The sequence below is a fragment of the Portunus trituberculatus genome, chromosome 17, assembly GCF_017591435.1.
Source record: "Portunus trituberculatus isolate SZX2019 chromosome 17, ASM1759143v1, whole genome shotgun sequence".
In the NCBI taxonomy this organism is placed as follows: Eukaryota; Metazoa; Arthropoda; class Malacostraca; order Decapoda; family Portunidae; genus Portunus; species Portunus trituberculatus.
Window position 1 is genome coordinate 10,969,893 of NC_059271.1, and position 25,000 is coordinate 10,994,892.

Consider the following 25,000-nt stretch of genomic DNA (forward strand, 5'->3'; position numbering starts at 1 on the left):
TGGTGATGGTGGCAGGTAAATGTAATGTACCATACGTATCAACCCTCTCGGTGAGATAAGTAATAATTCACAACACTAAAAGCAAGGAATGGGTTCTTTATAAAGATCTGAATGAAGGAAAGGAATAAAAAAAATGAATTTTGCTAATTCTAGGTAGTAGGCTACATTGTTTGAAAGAGGTTGTAGACAAAAAAAAGATGCCATAGTGGCTAATAATTACGGAAAGATATGCCAAATATCAATAAAAGTGTTAATGAAAATGCATGACGGTAAAAACAAGGAACCAAAGCAAGTGGAAAGATGTTGTTACTTAACAAATGAAAGCATGGCAACACTGAGTACCATTCAAGCAAGCTAGACAGAACCACCCAGAAAATATTCCCGTGTCCACAATTGACGAGCAGCATTCAACGAGTAAACACTGGAGAAAATTACTGCAGTTAGGCAAGGGAGGCATTGGGTGTGGTGAAGTAGGGACGTAAATTCAGAATAATGTTAGCGTGTCAGGTGCCGATCATAATGTATATGCGTACGTACTATATAGTGGGAATACTTTAACCTGATATTATACGAAATGGATGAAAATAAAAAAAAAAAAACAGAAACAGAAAAAAACTTATGAACTTTTTTGACAGATTAAGAAAAAATAGAGTTAATCCTTTGAGAGAGAGAGAGAGAGAGAGAGAGAGAGAGAGAGAGAGAGAGAGAGAGAGAGAGAGAGAGAGAGAGAGACTAACATACACACTGTTTAGTGTTTTCATCACTCAGTCTTATACCAATTTATTGTTATCTCAATGTTACATAACAACGAAAAGGGGAAGGAGTGAATCAGAAAAAAAAAAAAAATCCTGAGAGATTCCCTATCAAATAAGAACTTCTTGATGGGGCATTCCTATATAACTTGTTCCGATTTATTATGTATAAAGCACGGGAAGTATGAAGTGGGAGAGCCAGTTATCAGAGTCGCTACATTAGTATTATTTATTTTTTATTATCCTTATATGCCAGGGATACGGGCCAAGGCGTAGAATACTCACAAAAACAGACTGATAATGACACTTGTTAGTTACTTATGTTCAAGGTAAATATAAGGAAAGTGTGTGGTGTAGACAGGTAACACACACCGCTGCCTTAGTGTTAGTACTTTTTATTATGCCAGACAGACCGACCAAGGAGAAGGAAAATGGATAAAATATCAGCTCACAATACCATTCCCAGAAAGAAAAGAGACGAGAGGACACTGAGTTGAGAATACTACCAGTTACTTATCTATTTTGCTTTTCACGAAAAATGATAAATAAATAAACAAAATAAAAAAAGGAAAACTACGTAACTGACATCCACCTGTCTAAATTTCCGTATCACGTATCATATTATAAAGTTTCTCTTCACTCTCACGTGTTCTTATTTTGAGGACTTTCTCAGAATCCTTGAAGATATAGGAGTATATAAGATCTTCACTTGTGTCTTCAGCTCCCGTGATTGAAACGCCGCTTTCAAATAATCAGCACGTGTGTGTGTGTGTGTGTGTGTGTGTGTGTGTGTGTGTGTGTGTGTGTGTGTGTGTGTGTGTGTGTGTGTGTGTGTGTGTGTTTACGTCACGGACTCTAGGTGAGCTCTTCGCGTGCTGAGGAAAGACAGACTAAAACAGAGGGTGCATTATTCAGTTGTTCCAGTATGACCGGAGAGCGGGAGAGGGTTGTGAAAATGAGACGAGAGGGAGAGGGAACAGTAGTGGTGGGAGGAGTGAGGAAGATGAGGAAATAAAACTATGAATTCGAATCCAGTTAATTACATTTTTTCCAGAGAGAGAGAGAGAGAGAGATTTAACGCATTCACCAGAGTTTCATTACGTACGGGACAACATTAAGAGGAATTGTTGCAGTTTCGTTCATCAAAAATAGTGAAATCCGTATGAATGACACATTCCTTCTTACTTAAAATAGCAATGACAACGATACAACATTCCCCGTCCAAACTAGACTAAAGCATCATTATCATTACAAAAAAAAAGTATATACATCTGCATATCACAAAATCCTGTTGTGTTAAGAGCAACGGAATGCAAAATCTGAAATTTTCCTTCATACTTAAAACAACACTGATCCTGAAATAGAACATGAAGTCACTCGCTTCAAATGTAATAAGAGAATCGTAACAAGACAACTTCAGTCACTAATATTCCAAGAAAGATTCGCGTAATAGATACAGTGAAATGCAAAGTTTGAAATGTTCTATGCTGCGAGTACACAATAACACCATAGCCAAACAGCGACATGTTTGTGGCAAAAACAGCAAAATATTACTGCAAACCTTTTTGTTTTTACTTAACGATCTTCCTATATAATGTTCATGTATTGGAAATAGAGAAATGTAAACTCAGACAATGTTTCCAGCTAAGTTGTTATGCCCTAACACATTTATTGCTAATGAGAAATGACACTGGTTAGCCATTTTAGCAAACTCTGATATATGAAAAAAAAAAAAACAAGTTGTTATTGCCAAGCCATTGAGAAGCTTTCAAGAATAAGATCAATGCATGAATGAGGATGATAAATGGAAAGTAAGATATATGCAAGGACTGCCTAATGTAGATCTTTATTTCCTTATGCTCTTATGTTCTTACTAGAGCAGCAACATGTAAATTACAGACTTTCAAAGATTTGAACAACTATTTGTTGTTTGCCCTGCCTTTGCGTGTGTGTGTGTGTGTGTGTGTGTGTGTGTGTGTGTGTGTGTGTGTGTGTGTGTGTGTGTGTGTGTGTGTGTGTGTGTGTGTGTGTGTGTGTGTGTGTGTGTGTGTGTGTGTGTGTGTGTGTGTGTGTGTGTGTGTGTGTGTGTGTGTGTGTGTGTGTGTGTGTGTGTGTGTGTATGTGTAAGAGCGACACTAATCGAGGACAGCGAAGAAAAAGAAATAAAAGGAATGTCCTACTACTGTATAATGTTATAAGATATCTTTTTTCTTTTTATCACTTTGAGACATAAGAGTACAATATGAAATTCTTTTTGGTAGTGAGCTCATACTATGCTAAAATGAAGGCTCTAAAAATAAACTAACACTAAAAAACACATATAAAAAAGTTGACTTAAATTAGACTTCGATTATGCTATTATATGCTGCATCCAAGCACAAATATATCACACACTACAGTAATAATCCTTTAACATAGTAGTCATGTATACGTCATTGCATTCCGACACTAACATATTGCACGCTGTAATAATCCAAGAGTAATGCAATAATAATGTTAAATAGGTCCCGAATAAAACTTACTCTGCTGAGGTGTGCGCTGATGGAATATTGGATAGTTAGCAATATAACACAGTATCCGTGACTACTGGCTTAAGGTAAATAATTCATCGTTCTACAAGGGTGTGTTGCGTGATGGGTTTAAATATACAAACCTTATCTCTCTCTCTCTCTCTCTCTCTCTCTCTCTCTCTCTCTCTCTCTTATATCCCTTCATCCCTTCATATCCTTTCATGCTTTTTTCGTCACATCAATCTTTTGCTTTTCTTCATTCTTCTTTTCTCTCTCTCTCTCTCTCTCTCTCTCTCTCTCTCTCTCTCTCTCTCTCTCTCTCTCTCTCTCTCTCTTTCTCTCATTTCCCTTCATATCCTTTCGTGTCTTCTTCAGCTTTGGTCTCATTAATCTTTTTTCTCCTCATTCTTCCATCATTGTTCGTCCTTTCTCTTTACTGTTCCTTACTTTGTTTCACTTCGGACCTTCCACCATTTTTTATTATTTTCTCCCTGTAACATTTTTTCCTTATCTTTTCTCTTTCTATTTCTTATTTTCCTTCACGATTTTTATGTACCTTTTCCCCTTTTATATATTTTTTTTTGGGGGGAGGGGGGTTTCCCTCTTCCTTCATTTTCTATTTCCTTCTTAACTCCGTTTATTTATTTATTTTTATTTCTTTAATATTATCTTTTCTTTTATATATTTCTCCACCATTTTCCTCATTTCTTTACATATTCTTCCTCTGTAATCTTTCCTTTATTTTTCTTTCATTCATACGTCTTACTTTATTTCGACTGTAAATCCATGAGTCAGTTTATTTTTTCTTTTTATTTCTAATTTTCCATACTGCTCATTATAACATTTATTTTAGGTACATACGTTTTTTCATTCAATTTTCCATCTTTTTTTATGTAAGAGCAACTGGCCAAGGAAAAAGAAAAAAAAAGAAACTTGAAACCTCCTTCTTAAATAAAGTTAAGTCGTAAGTAGTTAGAAATACAGACATTGGCAGGAAGTTCCAGTGTTTACCAGAGAAAGATATGAATGATTGAGAGTACTGGTTAACTCTTGCATTAGTGAGTTGGACAGTATAGGAGTGAGAGAAAGGAAAGCCTTGTGCAGCGAGGACACAGGAGGAGGGGAGGCATGATGTTAGCAAGATCAGATGAGCAGTCAACATGAAAATAGTGGTAGAAGATAGCAATATAGCATTCCAGGGGTGAGAATGAGGCTGAAGACAGTCAGTTGATGAGACGAAAAGTTTTGATTCCTCCCTATCTAATAGATCTTAATGGAAACCCCCATACATGCAAAGAGTACTTCATACATAGCCGGATGAGGCCCTTGTACAAAGTTAGCAGTTGAGTGGTGGTGAGAAAAGCTGGCGGAGAGCTCCCAGATTGTCTAACTTCGTAAAAGCCATTTTAGCAAGAGATGAGATGTGAAGTTTCCATTTAAGATTATGAGTAAAGGGCAGACCAAGAATATTCAGTGTAAAAATGGGGGGGACAGTTGAGTGTCATTGAAGGAGAGGGAATAGTTGTCTGGGTGGTTGTGTCGACTTGATAGATGAAAGAATTGAATTTTTGAGGCATTTTCTCTGCCTTTTCTCCGAATCATAATAATTATGATTTTTTTTTACTCAAGATTGTTCGAGACAAAGTGGAATGCTTTACTTTTGCACTAAAAGAGTGAACTTTATATTGTAATATCATAATAGGTTTTTTTTTTATAATTATCATTGGTGAAAATTCTTGATACGCTTTTTATCGCCATTGGTAGAAAATTTGAAAATATTTATATCACTAATACATATTTGTAACTACCACCAGAACAGAGCCTTTCTTATTTTTTTTTTTCATAGTTTTCCTCCCTTCCTTTTCTCTCCTCCCTCACCATTCTCCATCTCTACCTTACATAATTTCTTCCATTCACTTATCTTCTACATTTCTTTCTTTGCTTCTCCTTCCCTCCTTATCTCTCGTTTCTCTATCTCTGCTCTCCACAATTTGCTCCACTGAATTGTCATGTCAGTCCAACTATCACTAAGTCCCTAATCTCTCTTTCTTTTACATGCGCCAATTTGCCATTGTTAGCGTGGCTGGGTGTCTGTTATCACTTCCACAGGTAATAATTTACGTGTTTCGTTCCATCAGTTATTTGAATAGCATACATAGAAACAGCGCACAGTCAAATTTAAGATATTTCTGTGACTTCTTTATCATTACTCGAGTCAGTGTGAATGTTGATGTGTTGTTTTTTATTATGTGAGTCTCCCATGTGTGTAGTTTTCTGTTACAGGAGTCACTCACTGCATTTGCCGAACGAGTAAGTAAGATACAGATACAGATAAATAAATGAATCAACAGACAAATAAATAAAGTTAGAAAAGAGCATACTTAGTTTCGACGGTGTTTTGTTAAATTCTAAAGCATTAATAATTATCGAGAGAATATACTTTCTTGCGTATAATAACACTAATATAAATTGACACTGTGTATTGTGGAACGCATTTTTACAACATGCAGGATTCCAGTGACGTGTGTTTAACTTTACATTCTCTATTGATTTTGCATGCTTTATGGAAAAAAATTTGTTTTTGTGGTATATTTTCATTGCAACTCTCTCTCTCTCTCTCTCTCTCTCTCTCTCTCTCTCTCTCTCTCTCTCTCTCTCTCTCAGATAATAAAAGAAAGTAACGTCATAAATGTATCGTGCTAACATTCGTGTGTAGAATGACGGCATGAGCGTCTCTTTTTCCTTGTTTTACTGCCTTGCTTCTTGCGCTTTCGTAGAATTGTATCGCATGAGGTTATGCACACTATATATGATTACTGCTAAGAGTCATCTACAGTTATTTGCTACTTTACGTGTACTGAATGATAATTTCCACGTCGTTTGTGATGAGACTTACAACCAACGGTTGAAGAATCTAAACTAACTAAGAAAGAAGCTTGAGCCGTATTCGCAAATGTATCACTAACTTTTCTTCATTTTCTTGTGAAAGTTATTAGGATTTACAAAACTGTTTTTTTCGATGCCAAGGAAAAAAAAAAGTAACAAACCTTCCGCATGGAAGAAAAAATGTCCATGAAAACCAGGCTGATTATTATCATATGCTAAACAGTCGTGTTATAATACTTGACGTGCAGTGATTGCAATATATAAATGCAACTTCGACAGAAAATAGAAATGCATTTTCAAATGTTTCAGTGTCTTATCTCAACTACTTTTACCAAGCTTTCGTAAAAGATATCAGGGTTTGCAAGATTGCTTTTATGAGTCATAGAAAAGTGGAATAAGTCTCCCGCATCATCAATGGATGAAAAATATTCATGAGAACCCTGCTAATCATCTATGTGGCCTCTGGAAAACATTCCTGATGAGGAGATAAAGCGTTTCAGAACGCAGAGCTCTGATAACACAAAGGAAGTTTATTTTTTCTTTTGTGCCTGAGAGAATGAAGAAAGACGCCAAAAGAATGAAACACACAATTTTGTCAATTATCTTACTGCCTTTGATTATTTTTTAAAACGAAAACGAGGCTTTGTTTTCTGTAATTTGGAAGGAACATGGTTCTTAATTAATAAGCAAGCCTTAATGTGCCTGTCTTTACATTTTCTGTTACACAGAAGCGCTAATGTTTTTCCACAATTTACCGGGATAAAACAATAGAAGTTAAGGCAGAAAGAAAGGATAGCACGATGAATTCACAAAATCCTCATGAAATATATTTTTTATCTTAGAGAATTACATCAATATAACACGATGTTGAATAATCTAGCGAGTAATTAAATAAAAAAAAAAATATGCATTTTCATGGTATAGTTAACTCAAGCTCAGGTGCAGACATCTGGTGCCACCCCAAGACATTAAAATAGAAGAGAAAATAAAAAAAGAAGGAGAGGGGAGCTCTAAAAAACCATCAGACTAATACGAGTCAGGGCCTGTATAAAAACATATCCACCTACAAATACGAATACATCCATTGTCATCTCCGTCCATAATCTTTCAACGCTCCTTAATGACTCAGCACTAACAACCTGATGATCACTGTGCTTGCTCCATTCTCTTACCGCTCTGTGAGAGCAGAATATATTTCTGGTGTCGTCCCGAGACATATGAATATAAGAAAATAAAGAGAGCTGCAATCAGAATAAAGGAAGCCACGGGAAAATTCAAGGAGGGGCTACACGTGGTAGATCCTGCATAAAACGTACCCAACTGGCATGTCCACCTTTCATCCCGTTCACAAATCTATGTAATCTTTTCAAGCTCCGTATTGACTCCGCACTAATAATATAACTGAATAAGTCCCATTGATCCCTCTACGGCAGCCGAAAGCACGCCCAAATCATATACAAAGAATAAGAAGTAATGTCTAATATTTTAAAGATCCCTATTGACTCGGCACTAACAAAGTAAATAACCAAATATTCCATTCTGCCACCGCTCTGTGACAGCCGAACGCACAGCTACAGCAGGGAACACATCAAGAGAAGCCCACACACGAGCTGCAGCCCAGTAAAGGGGATGAGACTCTGCCACATCATTACTCACCAGGAACTAAAAGGAAAGAAAAAGATACAAGATACATGATCCTCGATAACTTCAGACACTCACAGTCATTAGGAGCTGCACCTCGTCCCATCTCCCTCCATCCCTCTTTCCTGTCTATTCCTGTCCTCCTTTCTTTTTTTCTTCTTTCATTATCTCATCCTTTCGTTTCTAAATTCCATACTTTCTTCTTCGTTTCATTCCTCTAATAGTCCGACTGCCTTTTCCTTTCCTCGTACGCCTTCTTTTCCTCCTTTCTTTTCCTTATTTCCTCTCTTACTAATTCCTTATTCTTCTCTCCCTCCTTCCCACTGATTTTGTCAGCTTTATCTTATCCTTTCTCATCTTTCTTTTCTCTCCTATCATCTTCACTAATTTCTTTTCATATTTTCTTACTCTCGCCTTCTCTTTTTTTATCTACCCATTCTCCAGTTTTGTTCTCCTTTTCCTCCTCTCGTTCTCTTCTTTTCCTCCTCTCGTTCTCTCCTTTTCTGCTTTCCTCTCATATAGTATGTACTCTTCCCTCCTTTATTTTCCTTCCTTCACCAACTTTCCTTTCCCTCCTTTCCTCTCTTCCCTTTCTTACTGCCATCACTATATCATTCCATTATCATTTTATTTATCCCCTTTCTTTTTTTTTCGTCTCTCGTCTCTTCTTTATCTCTTTATTAATTCTTTTCTTTATTTTCCCTCAGTTTCTCCTTTCCACATTTCTTCTCTCTTTCTTTCCTCTTTACCTCCTCGTCCCCCTTCTTTCCTCTCGACTCTCCATCTCCTAATTGCACCTGTCCTTCCTCCCTTCCTTCCTTCCTTTTCTTCCTCACTATATCGTCTCTAAAGGAAACTTCGTCCTCTCAGCAAGTCAGCAAGTCATGAAAAAGTCACTAAGTCATGGATCGGAAAGGAAAGTTTACAATGTCTACCAATCAGCCAATCTCGACCTCCGTGCGTCGCCGGGACTCAAAGACGAAACCTGCAGAAGTAAGGCCAAGGGCTCAAGAAGTTTTACACTGAACAAACTAGTAGTCTCGGCAGGGTTGGTAAGTATTTTTTTTTTTGCTATAAGGTTCCGCCTGTGTACGTATTATGGGACGTTACTATGGAAGCACAAATCCTAATGCTTCATTTACCCTTATCGCTTACTTTAATCCTTATTTTTTTTCCTGGGATATGAAACCATCTTCGACATAATTATCGAAAACTGTTTACAAGAAAGAAATGGATTACTAGGATAAGTTTTGCAATTTCTAGACTGTATAATTTTCAGAGACGGCTGTAGAATAAGATGAAATGTCTCGCAGTGACTGGCGATTAACCCCTTCCGTACCAGGACATGCTTCCATATTCATTCTGCTTACTATTTGATGATTTTACACAGCTTCAGAAAATTATATGGAGATTAAAATAGTGAAGACTCTAGCCATTAATCTTCTGATCTCCATAGACTCTTCTTAATGTAAATAAAATCGTCTAGTCACATCCAAAACTCAAGGTAAAAATGTGTTCCAGTATTGAAGGGGTTAAGGAAAGATGTGTCAAATAGCAGTGATTGTGATATTCATGCAGGTGCAGCGACAACAAATATAAGATCATATTAACTCACCCCCTCCCTCCCTCCCTCTCTCTCTCTCTCTCTCTCTCTCTCTCTCTCTCTCTCTCTCTCTCTCTCTCTCTCTCTCTCTCTCTCTCATTCCCTTAAGAGTTTTATCGGATTCTAGGGTGAAATTAAACACCACCTCGCGACCCGATCAATGTAATAACGTAACTAGAGGTTTTCTATTTCGCTAAGTTACCAGTAATGGAGAAAGGGAAGGGAAGAGGAAGGGAGGAAAGGTAAAAGGAACAGAAGAAGAGAAGGGATGGGAATAGGAGGTAAGGGAAGATAGGACAAGGGATGGTAGTAAAAGCAATGTAAAGAGAAAGGAAGAGAATTGAAGGGATGAAAGGGAAAGGGAAGAGAAGGAAAAGGAGAGGGAGAGAATTGGGAATTGAGAAAATAGCAGGAGCAAAAAGAAGCAAAGAAGGTGAAAGTGAATTAATGTGAATCTTCTCCCAAACGTTGTACCTATGTGTGTGTGTGTGTGTGTGTGTGTGTGTGTGTGTGTGTGTGTGTATAACGGTGAGCTGTTACTCAGGCAACGGACACGGACTGATGATTTCTAATACTTATTTTGATGACCATTAATATGCAGAAACAGAGACATCCACGGCTGAGAGTGGCAAACGTCTTCAATTTTACAAAGCACTTATATAATACATCACAAACCTGACTTAGAGGGAAGTATGTACCTGGTGTAGGAGAACCAAAGAGTGGCATGAGTGGTAAATATTTGAACATGGGTGGATATATTGATAGCGTGACAGTAATGTACAATATTCACCTCCATTGTGTTATGCGTGTTTCTTTTCTTTTTTTCTCTCTCCTTATCAAATCCTCTGATCTGCTAACAGTCTCGTAACACCGCAACAACTGACGCATGTAATATTGAGAGAAAAAGCTAAGCACAGTGAAAATAATTGTTGCAGGTTACTTGAAAACAAACTAGCCTTTCTCTCAGTTATTCTAGTCACGGTTCTTTTGGGAAACGGCATCAAGAGCGACTTTCCTTCTTTTTACTCTATTCCTTCCCATGGTTGCTCATCCTCAAATATGAAAAAAAGAAATCGAAATTGTACCAATGACATTCTTCCCTTTCTTCACGGTAAACCCTAAAATGAGCCGCGTTCGAGCAAGCACAGTAGTTATAAAGAGGCACTGGACATGTCACGTACTCGCTATTAGCCAGAACGTTCATTATCTTCTTTGACTAATGGAAGATATGTAGTAACTGATTCATAACATCCACCGGTGCTTTCTGCTGATCAGTCATTTATAATATACTATAGATCAATCGCACCCAATGAACAGACATGCGGAACAACTCATTATAGATAAGTGCATTTGACTCTTTCATTACCACGTTATTATAGTTTAATTATGTTCTGGATACGATTAGAACGTTTCACTACGTTTAGGATGATTCTTTCATAATAAAGGGATTAAAAATCATTTGAAGTTTCTCATCTACTGAAATTCAACATTCGTATTACATGGAGTTTGGATATTGTCGATAGTCCTTAATGGGTTGAAGGAGTTTCCTGATCTACAACGGTTGGTGTGGACCAAATATCTGCACCACAAAAGCAAATGCATTGAAAATGACAGACCAACTTAAGAAAGGAATGGCGCGGCACACGTCTTGCTATATTCATACAACCCTAGTCCTTTTGAAGTCGTCCACCAATTATACATAGAGTCGATCTACTGTGTTGAGTGCTGACGCAATCTCTGTACTAAAATATCAAGTGTATTGACAAGTACCCGCTAACAAAAGCGTCACACATATGTACATACGACTCTTTTCACCTACAAGACGTCCACCAATTGTGCATACAGACTCGATACTAAATGATATCAGTACCAAATAGGAAAATATCTCAAAGCCACAACCTAATTTGATATTCTGGGAGACTGTCGGTGTGTGTGTGTGTGTGTGTGTGTGTGTGTGTGTGTGTGTGTGTGTGTGTGTGTGTGTGTGTGTGTGTGTGTGTGTGTGTGTGTGTGTGTGTGTGTGTGTGTGTGTGTTCAGTTTTTTTTTGTTTGTTTTCAATTTACGGCAAAATATTGTCATTCATGTGAATATAATATGAAAGAACTAATACAACGCACACTCTAATTTTGCTTCTGTGTATGGCTGTATTAAGTGCTTATTTGCTTCTACGTAAGGCTTCGAGCAAACATGAATACGAGATCAGGAAGGAGAAGAGAAAAATGTCTCTTATCGAATTCCAGAAGCTACATTGACTTTCTCCAGCGAAAAGGATCGATTATAGACAACATATAAATGCCTTCCCTCTCCTCCTTATCATCCAAGACTGCAATTAGACCAGGATAAACTTTCACAAGACTGCCAATCACTATTATTGATCTCATGCTTCGTTGATAACATAAAACGCGCTACATATTATTCTCATCCATCTCAAGGGATTATGAAAAGATGACAGGCAGCAACGTATCCTCAGGTCTGTTTGATGACACGTACGCTTGTATCTAAACTGATATTAAAAGTGACAGGACAAGAACAAAAACAACAACAGTAGCATAAACAACAACAACAACAACAATACTACCACCACAAAGCCACCACCACCACCACCACCACCACCACCACCACCACCAACAACAACAACAACAACAACAACAACAACAAACATTACTAGTACCACCATAGCAACAAATAAAAAAAAAAAAATGTGACTCTTTTGAACATTTGGATAGCTCAGAGCACAGACCTAAACACTCACCTTTCCCAGCATCCAAAGTCCTTGAGGCGGGAACGAGATCAGAATGATGAGGCAGACGTCATGAGTCAATGGGGAATTATAAACGATCAAATAAACATATGGACAAGGATGACAGGTGGATATGAATAAATAACAGGAACCACCTCGTGTGTAGGTCTTTTGGATGCTTCCTTATGCTCTTTATTTATTTATTTATTATTTTTTTACATAAGAGGCTCTAATTTAAACGAACCGAAAAGAATAACATGAAAAAGGTATATTGAAGATGACAGTCTTTAAGTATAGTTAGAAAAGTATTACAAAAAAAATTGAAAGTCCTATGTCTTTATGTTACAGAATTAAATATCCTCTTTTGCCAGTGTTTGAAAAAAAAAATTTTGAGGAAATCTGAAAAGGACAAACTGAAGAATTGTTTCCGACGATAAGTATAATCGATCTGTCTTGGAACTGCGAACCAATGAACGAAGGTAAGTGGCCACGAATGGTAAGCTTCAGGTAGTCACAGACTGCCCCGGATCTCTCCCTTCTTCGAAAAAGTTATCACTGTAGGCGCATTTCCAGGAACAGTACACTCGCAATAGTGAAGAAAACAATGACGGTTAATCAGAGAGGATTGCCAAGAAAATTCAACGTCTATTATGTGTACGTAATGACAAAATGATCTGTGTGTGTGTGTGTGTGTGTGTGTGTGTGTGTTTTTTTTTTTTTCACTGTTTGATCTGCTGCAGTCTCTGACGAGACAGCCAGACGTTACCCTACGGAACGAGCCCAGAGCTCATTATTTCTGATCTTCGGATAGGCCTGAGACCAGGCACACACCACACACCGGGACAACAAGGTCACAACTCCTCGATTTACATCCCGTACCTACTCACTGCTAGGTGAACAGGGCTACACGTGAAGGAGAGACACCCAAATATCTCCACCCGGCCGGGGAATCGAACCCCGGTCCTCTGGCTTGTGAAGCCAGCGCTCTAACCACTGAGCTACCGGGTGTGTGTGTGTGTGTGTGTGTGTGTGTGTGTGTGTGTGTGTGTGTGTGTGTGTGTGTGTGTGTGTGTGTGTGTGTGTGTGTGTGTGTGTGTGTGTCCAATTTTTCAATTTACGGCTGACTATTGTCCTTCATGTGAATATATGAAAAAAATTAACACAATTCACGCTTTAATTTCGCTTTGTATGCAGCTCGACGTAATAACTGTGTGTGTGCTGAGGGGATGGGGGAGGGATAGGTGGCTGGCTGGGTGTGGGTGAATAAACTGATAAAAAGAGAAAAAAAATGTCTCAGCTGCCTTAACTACATCTTACTGCAACAACAGTGACATCAGCAGCAGCAACGACAACACCAACACCACCATCACAACGACAACAACGACAGCAACAAAAAAAAAAAACAACGATATTACATCTATGCATACGCAGCTATTCTATAATCACATATACAAAGACTCCAGGAACACACAGAAAAATAGATTGAAAGACAGATGAACCACAGACATCACCATAATAGTACAAATATAGACAGAGAGGCATACAAACAAGGAGGAGAGCAACTCACGACATGGAGTATCTGATGAGGCCGCTTTTTTTCATCCTGAAGGACTCCGGGCGGATGAGCAGCGTGGGCTTGGTCACCTCCTTGGCGTGGTCTGCGTGGGAGAGAGAGCGAGAGAGGGTTGAACAAGGCAGGTAACAGGAAAACATGAAGGGAAAGGAAATATGAAGGACGGAGAAAGTAATTTATTTATTTTTTATCTATTCACTCGTTTGCTTTTTTTTTCCATTGTCATGTTGTTAATTTATTTATCAATTCATTTATTGCGCTTAAGTGTCAGACGATAAATCAAAATTAAGGCAAGACATAACATAACATAAAAACATAACATAAGAATGCTTTCGTCCGCCCGCTAAAGAGGTAAAACGACAAGCTAGTGCAATATTAATGAAGGCGGATAGGAGGAGACGGAACTTGGACGAGATTTTCACGAATGTATAATTCTATCCAGCAAGAACAAGAGTTTGCTACACTTTTTGTCGTAATACACACACCGCAATTTGTATTTACACCTACACATGATATACGACTTTTTTCATCATATCACCCACAACCAGAAACTGTTATGTTTTACTGGTTAAAAAATAAAACAATAGGTGTCACTAGAATAGGTAAGGGAGTCAACTATTATCAAACATACAAACTAGACAGATGACTGCACATGCTCTTTGAAGTCAGATTTTAAAACTCTTAACAATGGGGAATTAACAGGAGGTTCGTGTGTATTTCTGAGCCACAATGGATGGTTACTGATTACTATCAGAGCAGCTGTTCTATACTGAGACCTGGTGGCGTCAAACGAGGAACATACTAACGCCAATCTATCCATCAGATGATCAACGTTTAACAATATCGTTAAGTCAGTAAGTCAGACGATCACTAATAGTCCATTGCCAGACATCATCCCTTACCTAAGTCAGTCAGTCAGTCAGTCAACAGTCATTTAGTCAACCAATCCTTCTGTTGAATAATTTAGCCACCAAGCAACCTAAGCTCCTTAATCAATCACCAATTAATTTGTTATTCAGGAACTCCCTTCTTTAGTAACGAGGGCATCGGGTCAGTCCTTCAGTGCGCTAATTACTCATTCAATAATGTAGTGGTGGGAATCAAAAGGCGATGTAGCACCTGTAGCCCGGTGCTTCATTATCACTACAAGACCCACGTACCTTTGATGGTGATCACACGTGTTGGCGCTTGAACGCGCTTCCATGGAAAACGAAAGCACACACACACACACACACACACACACGTCAACAACCACTAGCAACGCGACCGTCAAGGATCATACTTGTAGTCATGTCAGAAAACAGAAAGCCGCTTACTTCTAGCGCTTTCTTTCAATATTAAGCATTCGCATCAACAATAACTCTACCAAATGAAGATTGATACCTTCAGTAGACCTTTTTTCCCCTTTTCTGTTGCCATTAGGCAAAGCATCTCTTACACTAAAAAGGAAAATGTTTAAAAGCTTTCAAGTTTTATAAGACTTAACGGATCAGAGGACTTACTCCAGGCTGTGAGTGCAGAACATTTGTTTCACTTCTGACCACGCTATACTTCCATTAACGATAAAACACCTTAGATAAATATCATCAGTAAGGTAAACAAGGTATGCAATTTTTCATGTCCAGACCAACATTATGACCATTAGGAGAATCGTATTACAGTAAATGTCACTCTATTGTATTGTATAAATTATGCAAAGACTAGCCGTTCATTACAGATCTGCGATACTTCATCTTCGTCATCCATTATGATACACCATCACATTTGGTATTTATTTACGACCATTAAACTAATGGCCCTATGACATCAGCGTGTTTATTATTGGGCCGGAGCGTTAGGTGTTCGGAGTAGGGTTGGCAGGACAGTTTCATCCATCAACCCTCTTTCTATTTCCATCATATATATATGGTTGGTTGCAGTAGCAGAAGTAGTAGTAGTAGTAGTAGTAGTAGTAGTAGTAGTAGTAGTAGTAGTAGTAGTAGTAGTGGTGGTGGTGGTGGTGGTGGTGGTGGTGGTGGTGGTGGTGGTGGTGGTGGTGGTGGTGATGGGGGTGGCTATAGTAATACCTTCACATGTACCACTCATACTCGATAAGTCGCATTTCACCTAGTAAGTATCAAAGCAGAGACGATAAAACAGCAAATATACCATTATTGATATTACGTCCTAAAGAACTAGAGAATGAATAAAAGATGTAGATGGACCAACAGTTTGCAATGGAAGACTGAAGAAATTACATCAGAACTAGAAAAGATAACCAAACCCAACAACAATTACTAACTACACAAAGGAGCCGTTTAAAAAGACAATCCATGACGACTACCAGGACTATATTCTGAGACACTGCCGCACCTCCGCTACATTCAAAAGGTTCCAGCTTAAGTCACACCCTTTAGTTTAACGGTGTCTTATTATTTTATCATCAGATCAACAAGAAGTCTACTTGTGGCCTTTTTAAAATAGCTATGGTGAGAGAGTCAAGTGTTTCTGAGTGAAAGAGGCAAGTGTTTCTCAGTGAGAGAGTAAAGTGTTTCTGATTACAGGTCCTGAACTGAACTATTATAGTCTGACCAGCCTTAATTTACGGCCGTGGGGGACGAGCGTCTCTGTACAGTGTTGCCACGTTTTCACTACTGTTGTTCTGTTACTCTCTCTCTCTCTCTCTCTCTCTCTCTCTCTCTCTCTCTCTCTCTTATCTCTCTCTCTTTATATATATATTTAGTAATATATATATTATATATATATATATATATATATATATATATATATATATATATATATATATATATATATATATATATATATATATATATATATATATATATATATATATATATATATATATATATATATATATATATATATATATATATATATATATATATATATATATATATATAAGTGAGTGGCACGAGGTCAGTCACGTCGCCACCACAATGTGTCAAGGCCACCAGCTGGGTGTGGAAGAGTTGCCGCTCACAAGTGAATAATGCTTTTTTTTTCACTTAGGTATTGGCATATACCTACTATTTTGTAAAAATAGAAACTACACATTAGCTTGGCTTACGAATTATGAATGCGATTATGCCTCACCCTTGAAATTACTGTAAAAGCCAGTAAATGTGAGCATTTTATCTTATAATTATAGCAACATCTGGTACTACAAGGTGAGGCTATTCGGCCTGGCCAGGCTGGGTTCATCAGTATTGCCGCCATTCACAAGAATACTACTATTTTTTTTTTTTACTTTGGATAATAGATTATTTCTTTTTTCCATGCACATTATCTTATATCTGTAATGCTGATATTATTACACACCCTAAACATACGCTAAGTACTATTATAAGTTACTACAATTGATATCAGCAACACTGTTGAATATGCATGCCATGTTTGTATGGTACTATATAGTTTTTTATGCATATGATGGTTACCGTTGATTCAGCCATCTATATACACAAGTCGAAATTTTATACATCTGAATTGATGGTATTTGCGATGCCTTGTACACCAAACACTTCCATTTCACATCGCATTTTTTGGAAACGTGGCATAGTGTAGAGCTACCCTCGCCCCACCATAGACGTAAATTAAGCACTTAACCACTCAAATTACGAACCAAAGGATCAACCAGCCTTATGAGAGCCTGTTGACATGCTGCTGTTTTCCGTTTGGCAAGGATCTTCGTGGAATCTCGGATATCTTGATAATCAATTCCAGTTCGGCTACTAAAGCTTGGCTAAAGTTTTCGAAATTCTTGTTTATGTGTACCTCGGGATCGAACCCTCGACAAGTATGTAGTAGATTGATTTGATAACCTTGTGCACTGCGAGTTGCTAGAATAAACACACACACACACACACACATTCTCTCTCCCTCCCTCTCTCTCTCTCTCTCTCTCTCTCTCTCTCTCTCTCTCTCTCTCTCTCTCTCTCTCTCTCTCTCTCTCTCTCTCTCTCTCTCTCTCTCTCTCTCCTCTCTCTCTCTCTCCTTCCTTTCAATTTCCTTATTTTTTTTTTCTGCGTAAGCGGTAACACACACACACACACACACACACACACACACACACACACACACACACACACACACACACGGTAGTTCAGTGGTTAGAGCGCTGGTTTCACAAGCCAGAGGACCAGGGTTCGATTCCCCGGCCGGGTGGAGATATTTGGGTGTGTCTCCTTTCACGTGTAGCCCCTGTTCACCTAGCAGTGAGTAAGTACGGGATGTAAATCGAGGAGTTGTGACCTTGTTGTCCCGGTGTGTGGTGTGTGCCTGGTCTCGGGCCTATCCGAAGATCGGAAATAATGAGCTTTGAGCTCGCTCCGTAGGGTAACGTCTGGCTGACTCGTCAGAGACTGCAGCAGATCAAACAGTGAAACACACACCGCGTAGTGTAGTGGTTAGCACGCTCGACTCACAATCGAGAGGGTCCGGGTTCGAGTCCCGGAAAGCGGCGAGGCAAATGGGCAAGTCTCTTAATGAGTGGCCCCTGTTCACCTAGCAGTAAATAGGTACGGGATGTAACTCGAGGGGTTGTGGCCTCGCTTTCTCGGTGTGTGGAGTGTGTTGTGGTCTTAGTCCTACCCGAATATCGGCCTATGAGCTCTGAGCTCGCTCCGTAATGGGGAAGACTGGCTGGGTGACCAGCAGACGACGAGTGTATGTGTGTGTGTGTGTGTGTGTAATTCACCTCCTCGGTCGTCTGCTGGTCACCCAGCCAGTCTTCCCCATTACGGAGCGAGCTCAGAGCTCATAGACCGATCTTCGGGTAGGACTGAGACCACATCAACACACAACACACACCGGGAAAGCGAGGCAACAACCCCTCGAGTTACATCCCGTACCTATTTACTGCTAGGTGAACAGGGACCACACATTAAGAGGCTTGCACATTTGCCTCGCCGCTTACCAGGACTCGAACCCGGTCCTCTCGATTGTGAGTCGAGCTTGCTAACCACTACACTACGCGGTGTGTGTGTGTGTGTGTGTGTGTGTGTGTGTGTGTGTGTGTGTGTGTGTAGTGTAGTGGTTGTAGTGTAGCGCGCGTAGTGTAGTGGTTAGCAGGCTCCATTCACAATCGAGAGGACCGGGTTCGAGTCCCGGGAAGCAGCGAGGCAAATGGGTAAGCCTCTTAATGTGTGGCCCCTGTTCACCTAGCTGTAAATAGATACGGGATGTAACTCGAGGGTTTGTGGCCTCGCTTTCCCAGTGTGTGTTGTGTGTGATGTGGTCTCAGTCCTACCAGAAGATCGGTGTATGAGCTCTTAGCTCGCTCCGTAATGGGGAAGACTGGCTGGGTGACCAGCAGGCTACCGAGGTGAACACACACACACACACACACACACACACACACACACACACACACACACACACACACACACACACACACACATACGAACCTAAAACTCAACAGCAAAGAGGAACGCGACCATTATCAAGCAGCAAACCCTCACTTGCTCAAAATAAGGACGTGGACTAATAATAAGAAATGAGCCAATACCGTATCGTTCTCAGACCTGCCTCCCTTTGGTCGTTCACTCACCTTTAACACTTGTAGGTCATTTCCAGAACCTTCAATAGCGTAGGGAGAGAGGAAAAAAGAAAAGTAACAATTCTAATATTTCTGAGGCATTGACCACTGCACTATTTCCCAATAGCGCATTTTCTGGTGACGAAGAATATTTTCTATGCACTGGCAATGAAGATGAAAGACAAAAAAGGAAGATAAATGCGGTGGAAATTGAGATGCTTCGGGGTGTGAGCGGACAGGAGAAAGTGACAGAGTGATTCATGAATACTGATCGTGTGGATTGAATGTGATTAAAAGAGCAAATTGCGTTAAGTTGAATTTATTGCGTAACTACGTAGCGAATGGAAAAATATACGGGTTTTAAATGGTTAGGTTAGGTATGGTTAGGTTCAAGGGGTACTATGAACTTATCATTAAAGCCAGCTGTGCCCCCCACTGAACGTTTCCCTTTGTGTCTCGTAACCCAAGGGGGCAGTCACAGCCTGCCCTCTAAAGACAACTCTCTTCCTTCACACAAAACTATATGCATCTATCTACACATACATTGTTCATGCAAAATTTTAAATTGACAAAAAAAAAAAAAAAACATGACTCTTTTACCATCCTCGGAGTCACCTAATTTTCTACCGACTTAACTTCTTTAGGGACCGATACCTCAGAGGGACTTTTTTATTTTTTTTTGCATTGGTCAGATTTCCCTCTTCAGTAAAAAAAAAAAAAAAAAAAAAAAAAGTACATTGAAGTTATCAATTGAATATGTGTTATTAAAGTCTTCCTCGTTATTTTCCCTTAGGGGAACATCTAAAACGTGGAGTAATGAACTTAATTTTTGTTTTTTTTATTAATTTTTTCATAGACGAGGAAGGTAACCCAGGGGCAAAAATATATTCAACAAAACACAAAACAAAGGTCTACCGAGAAAAGATTCCTAAGAAAAATAAAGAAGACTAAAGAAAATAAACACCCGCTAAAGAAAACAAAGAAGAAAATTGAAAATCAAACTCCCACTCAGAAAGAACGCCCGCAAAAAAAAAAAATAAATAAATAAATAAATAAAATAAATAAATAAATAAAAGCTCGCCAGAGAAACATCCAGCAGAGAAATAAAACATGAAAACAGTTCCACTACAAACATGAAAAAGACAAAAGAGTTTCCAGGACAGTCTAGACGTGGTGTGGTGGCGTGTGAGACCTGCAAAGCGATCACACTTGTTCGGTAAATCATCTGTCACTCAGTCATAATGCACGACACGGTTCTTTGTCTCATGCATTCATTCGCCAGCCGTACATCAAGTCCTGATTTGAGTAACTGGGACACACTATGCTTTTGTCTCCCTGAGTGTTCACCTTTCCATACACTGTTTTTAATGAAAGCCCGAATTTTCACCGCATAGCATCCATCACATTTGCGCTTCCATATTAAGCAGGAATATGTGAGCAAGGATATTCAGAACATGGAAACTTGACATTAGCAAAAGGCATGAGATGAAGGGGAGAAAGCATAGGAGAGGTATAGAGGAAAGAGGAATATGTAAGCAAAGGTATTCAACGTGTGGAAATACCTGGCTGAAACAGAGAGAATGAGATGAGGGGACGAATAATGCCATGAAAGATGTATTGAGATCTGCAGCAACAAGAGGGAGAGGACAGCGACCTGAAGGAGTGAAAAGTTTATGAATGAAAAATGGAAAAATAAAGGTAAATCCCACGATAGTAGAATTAAATGGACATAAAAATAAAGCATCAAATGGAGAAATAAACGAAAAAATGAAAGATACATGTAAAATTAAAAATATGCAAAATAGGAGAAAATGAAAGTAGAATGAAATCGATTGACAAAAAAATAGAACAAACATACGATGGAAAAATAAAGCTGAAAAAATATATAATGAAGAGTAAAGGTACATAAAAACGAGTAAAGCAACGACAAAAGACTGAAATTTCGCTTAAAATGAAAACATCAAGTAGCATTTTTATTTGGAACCTCATTACCGTTTACATTAACAAATTATAAGATAAAAGATTACTCTAAAAAAGCATCGGTTCGCATCTAATATCATAACTAATTAACTTTGCGCCTGAATATACAAGAATTTTGAAATGTACGCACGCAAATCTGCGATATTAACTGTCATTATCCTGTGAATGAGAGAGAGAGAGAGAGAGAGAGAGAGAGAGAGAGAGAGAGAGAGAGAGAGAGAGAGAGAGAGAGAAGCAGTATGTATTCGCACAACTCATGAGGTCATAATGGAACAGTCGACCCTCGCACTAAAACATTACGCTCACAGGTAATGGTGTCACTGCAGAATTAGCTTTTTCGAATGACGGAAAACAAGATCTGACGTGGGGAGTTTTTTTCTACGCAGTAAGTGAATTGATTGCAGTTTTAAAGCGCTGGTGACCAAAACAGTATTACATTTAAATTTACAGTTCCAACAAACCCAACCCACTGCATGTATTTCTCTCTCCGATCTCCACTCTCGTCTTCAATTATAAAGCATCAAGCTGATAAGTGACCAGAATAGACTTATTAAAGGCGTAGGAAGTGTAATGAACGGGGAATTTTAAAGGATTAGATAAATTTGTGGCTAAGCATGATTGTTAATGAGGATGATAGATAGAAAATATGTGTTTCATATAGGGAAAGGCCTAAAGGTCTCGTAGAAGTTTCCTTATATTCTCATGTCCTTGTCTTCTCAACCATTGTGTCTATTGTTATCTAATATGGAGTCCTGTTTTTCATATTCTCTTCTCCTTACAAAACATTTCCCAATAGATAACGGAGCAGGGCAGCATCAGACTCAGCAACAGATTGAACCATCAACTACACGAGCCTCATTAAAAGGAGAGAGCAGGGAAGGCCACGAGATGAAGGAGATAGACACGAAATGCTCCTCACTTTTCTCGCGTGTTTTACCTCTACCTCTGACCTTGCTAGCTCGTCTCTTTTACAGCGAATGTGTGGGAACAGACACTCACCCACATATAAAAAATAAAAAAAAGCATTTTCCTCCTGCTTCTTGATTCTTTTCTCTAAATATTTCGTTTTTTCTCTCTCTCTCTCTCTCTCTCTCTCTCTCTCTCTCTCTCTCTCTCTCTCTCTGTGTGTGTGTGTGTGTGTGTCTGTGTGTTTCACTGTTTGATCTGCTGCAGTCTCTGACGAGACACCCAGACGTTACCCTACGGAACGAGCTCAGAGCTCATTATTTCTGATCTTCGGATAGGCCTGAGCCCAGGCACACACCACACACCGGGACAACAAGGTCACAACTCCTCGATTTACATCCCGTACCTACTCACTGCTAGGTGAACAGGGGCTACACGTGAAAGGAGACACACCCAAGTATCTCCACCCGCCCGGGGAATCGAACCCCGGTCCTCTGGCTTGTGAAGCCAGCGCTCTAACCACTGAGCTACCGTGTGTGTGTGTGTGTGTGTGTGTGTGTGTGTGTGTGTGTGTGTGTGTGTGTGTGTGTGTGTGATTTTGAAACACGATTGCAGAAATTGATATTCAGCACGCACATACAGTGAACTTGGTCGCATTAACTACTGAAATGTTTCTTTCCGTAACCACATTACGTATACATTACGCTATAACAAAAGAGTTACTGAGGTACTTAAGATATTAGTAGTCAATACTTCCAGGTTTATTCTAACGATAATAGATGCTCCTTTTTGTCTTTTTCGTAATGAGTTCTTTTTTAAAGTGACTTCATTACAGTGAAGTATACTTCGCTTATGTTCACCCACTATATCCTTTGAGGTTCTCTCACGAACAATTTACAGAATTATGTGGTTCAACATTTTTTTTTTTTGTAATGTATTAATGAATCTGACCACGAGCACATAGGAAGAGAAATTCATATAGAGCTCAAAACATTGAATAGTTATATGAATAAATAGATATTCGTTAAAAAAAATTGAAAATAAGTCGACAAAGTAATATATATTCCTCCTATGCATTACAACGTATAATGATACCATGATAAAGACAGAAATAACATCGTTGTTAACAGAGTAGGACCAGGCGTGACATGTGGAATCCACAATATTCGATATTCATAACTTTTTGACTGCTAATGACAAGTGTAATCTTATTTTCAGCAATTCTGGGAAATTATATTAATAAACCTACAAGTACTAAAGGAAAACTTTACCAGATATTCGATGTTACCTTTTGTTGTGAGTGGTGTTCTTTAAAACTGTTGTCTATGTTCATACTAGAATACGATATCAAACTGAGAAGCTGTAATGTAGTAATCAAAGGATTAAGGAAACGCGATGGGATCTCGAAACGACTATTTTCAAAGGCCAGGCCACAGAGATGACTGGCTTATTTTTTTTGTTTTGCCATAAATAGATTGGTGTTGTTCAATGTTGTACGCTCTCATAAGATAATTTTTAATGATCACACAGATAACTAGCCGAAATTTCATGTTTTGTTTTCTTCTTCTATAAATAGTTAAGAGTGTTTGATAAACTTTCATTAGAATCGTAGTACAGCCTGATGAAAATATTAGTGATAAAATGCCGAAATAAGAATACAGACCTTAGTCTAGCGGCCCAACGCTGCTACTCTGCCCCAAAAGATGGATCTGGATTTGATGTTACGTAATACTACACCACATTGATGTCCTCCTACTTAAATATTTATCTCTAAGTCTGCCATCATCTGTCCATGGAAGAATAAACGTCTGAAAGCTCCACTAACGTGTATCTACCTGAGTATTGAAGGTTTTGAGAAAGCTTTGCCTTGCAACAAGTGTTGTGTTTGCGTACTGCTGGTTTAAAACAATATCAACAACAATCACAAACACTAATCCTGTTGGGAAAAATAAAACATGCTCAAACAGTTTCACTGGTGAGTGGAGTACCTAAGCACTAGAACACGCTTCACAATGAACTGTCATTGATTATGCAAACCTAACTCAATAATGAATTTCATGTAACAGCAAAGACACTAAAATAAACGGTAACGGCGCATCACTGACATACTTATTCATTAAAGCGATTAATATCTTATCTTTTACGACAAGATTTGAATTATGTTACTATTCGTACCTTCAGAGCAAGTGTTTTTGGAACATAATAAAACGCCGTGATTATAAATGCACTTGTGAAACATTCTATTTTAAAGCGACAACCGCGAAAGTGTGAACATTTGGCTAAGTGAGCAAACATGTACTAGCGAGATCGTACCCTTTTGTCACACTGTGTACCTTTAAACACTACGACTGCAGTGATATAATAGCCTCATGTTATACGGCAATCACTTTTCTGATCGGTGGGACAAAACGTGGAAACTCAGTGTCGCAAAGAAGCAGTGTCTGATGTACTTGATGTCTGTTGTTCAGTGGCATGCCTTCTGGCTTCAGACTCTAAGGTAGTCAGTGTGAGGCTGATCAAGCGTCTGTTGCTTTGTTTTAGTATTGTTCAGGAAATTTGTCTGCCAGTCTGCATAACGCATCCTTCATCACGCTCTGACAATGGCACAACACTAAAACAATATACATTAAACAATGAAGTTATAACTTATATAAGGCTACTTCCTCCACATCCATCCTGACACTGTATAATATGCCCGCGAAAAAACAAACAAATAAATAAAAGTGGGTCAACCGCCGCGTTTACCCCGCGGCGTAAAACGCCTAGTGTGAACATGAAATGCGCGTTAGCTACCGCGGTGGAAACCGCCCTGTATGAACAAGGCCAAGACATGACCAAAGACAATACTATTTGAAAACAAACAAAATACAAAACA

At 38.8% G+C, this 25,000-nt stretch overlaps 1 protein-coding gene across 2 annotated transcripts in view; it reads right to left on the reverse strand.

Moving 5' to 3' along the window:
* LOC123504859 (glutamate-gated chloride channel alpha-like) overlaps positions 1–25,000 on the reverse strand; it is a 294,033-nt gene that overhangs the window by 52,046 nt on the left and 216,987 nt on the right. For both annotated transcript variants that reach the window (XM_045255762.1, XM_045255763.1), the window contains one exon: positions 13,701–13,791. In XM_045255762.1, the coding sequence (XP_045111697.1) occupies positions 13,701–13,791 (91 nt within the window). The remainder of the gene's footprint in view (positions 1–13,700; positions 13,792–25,000) is intronic.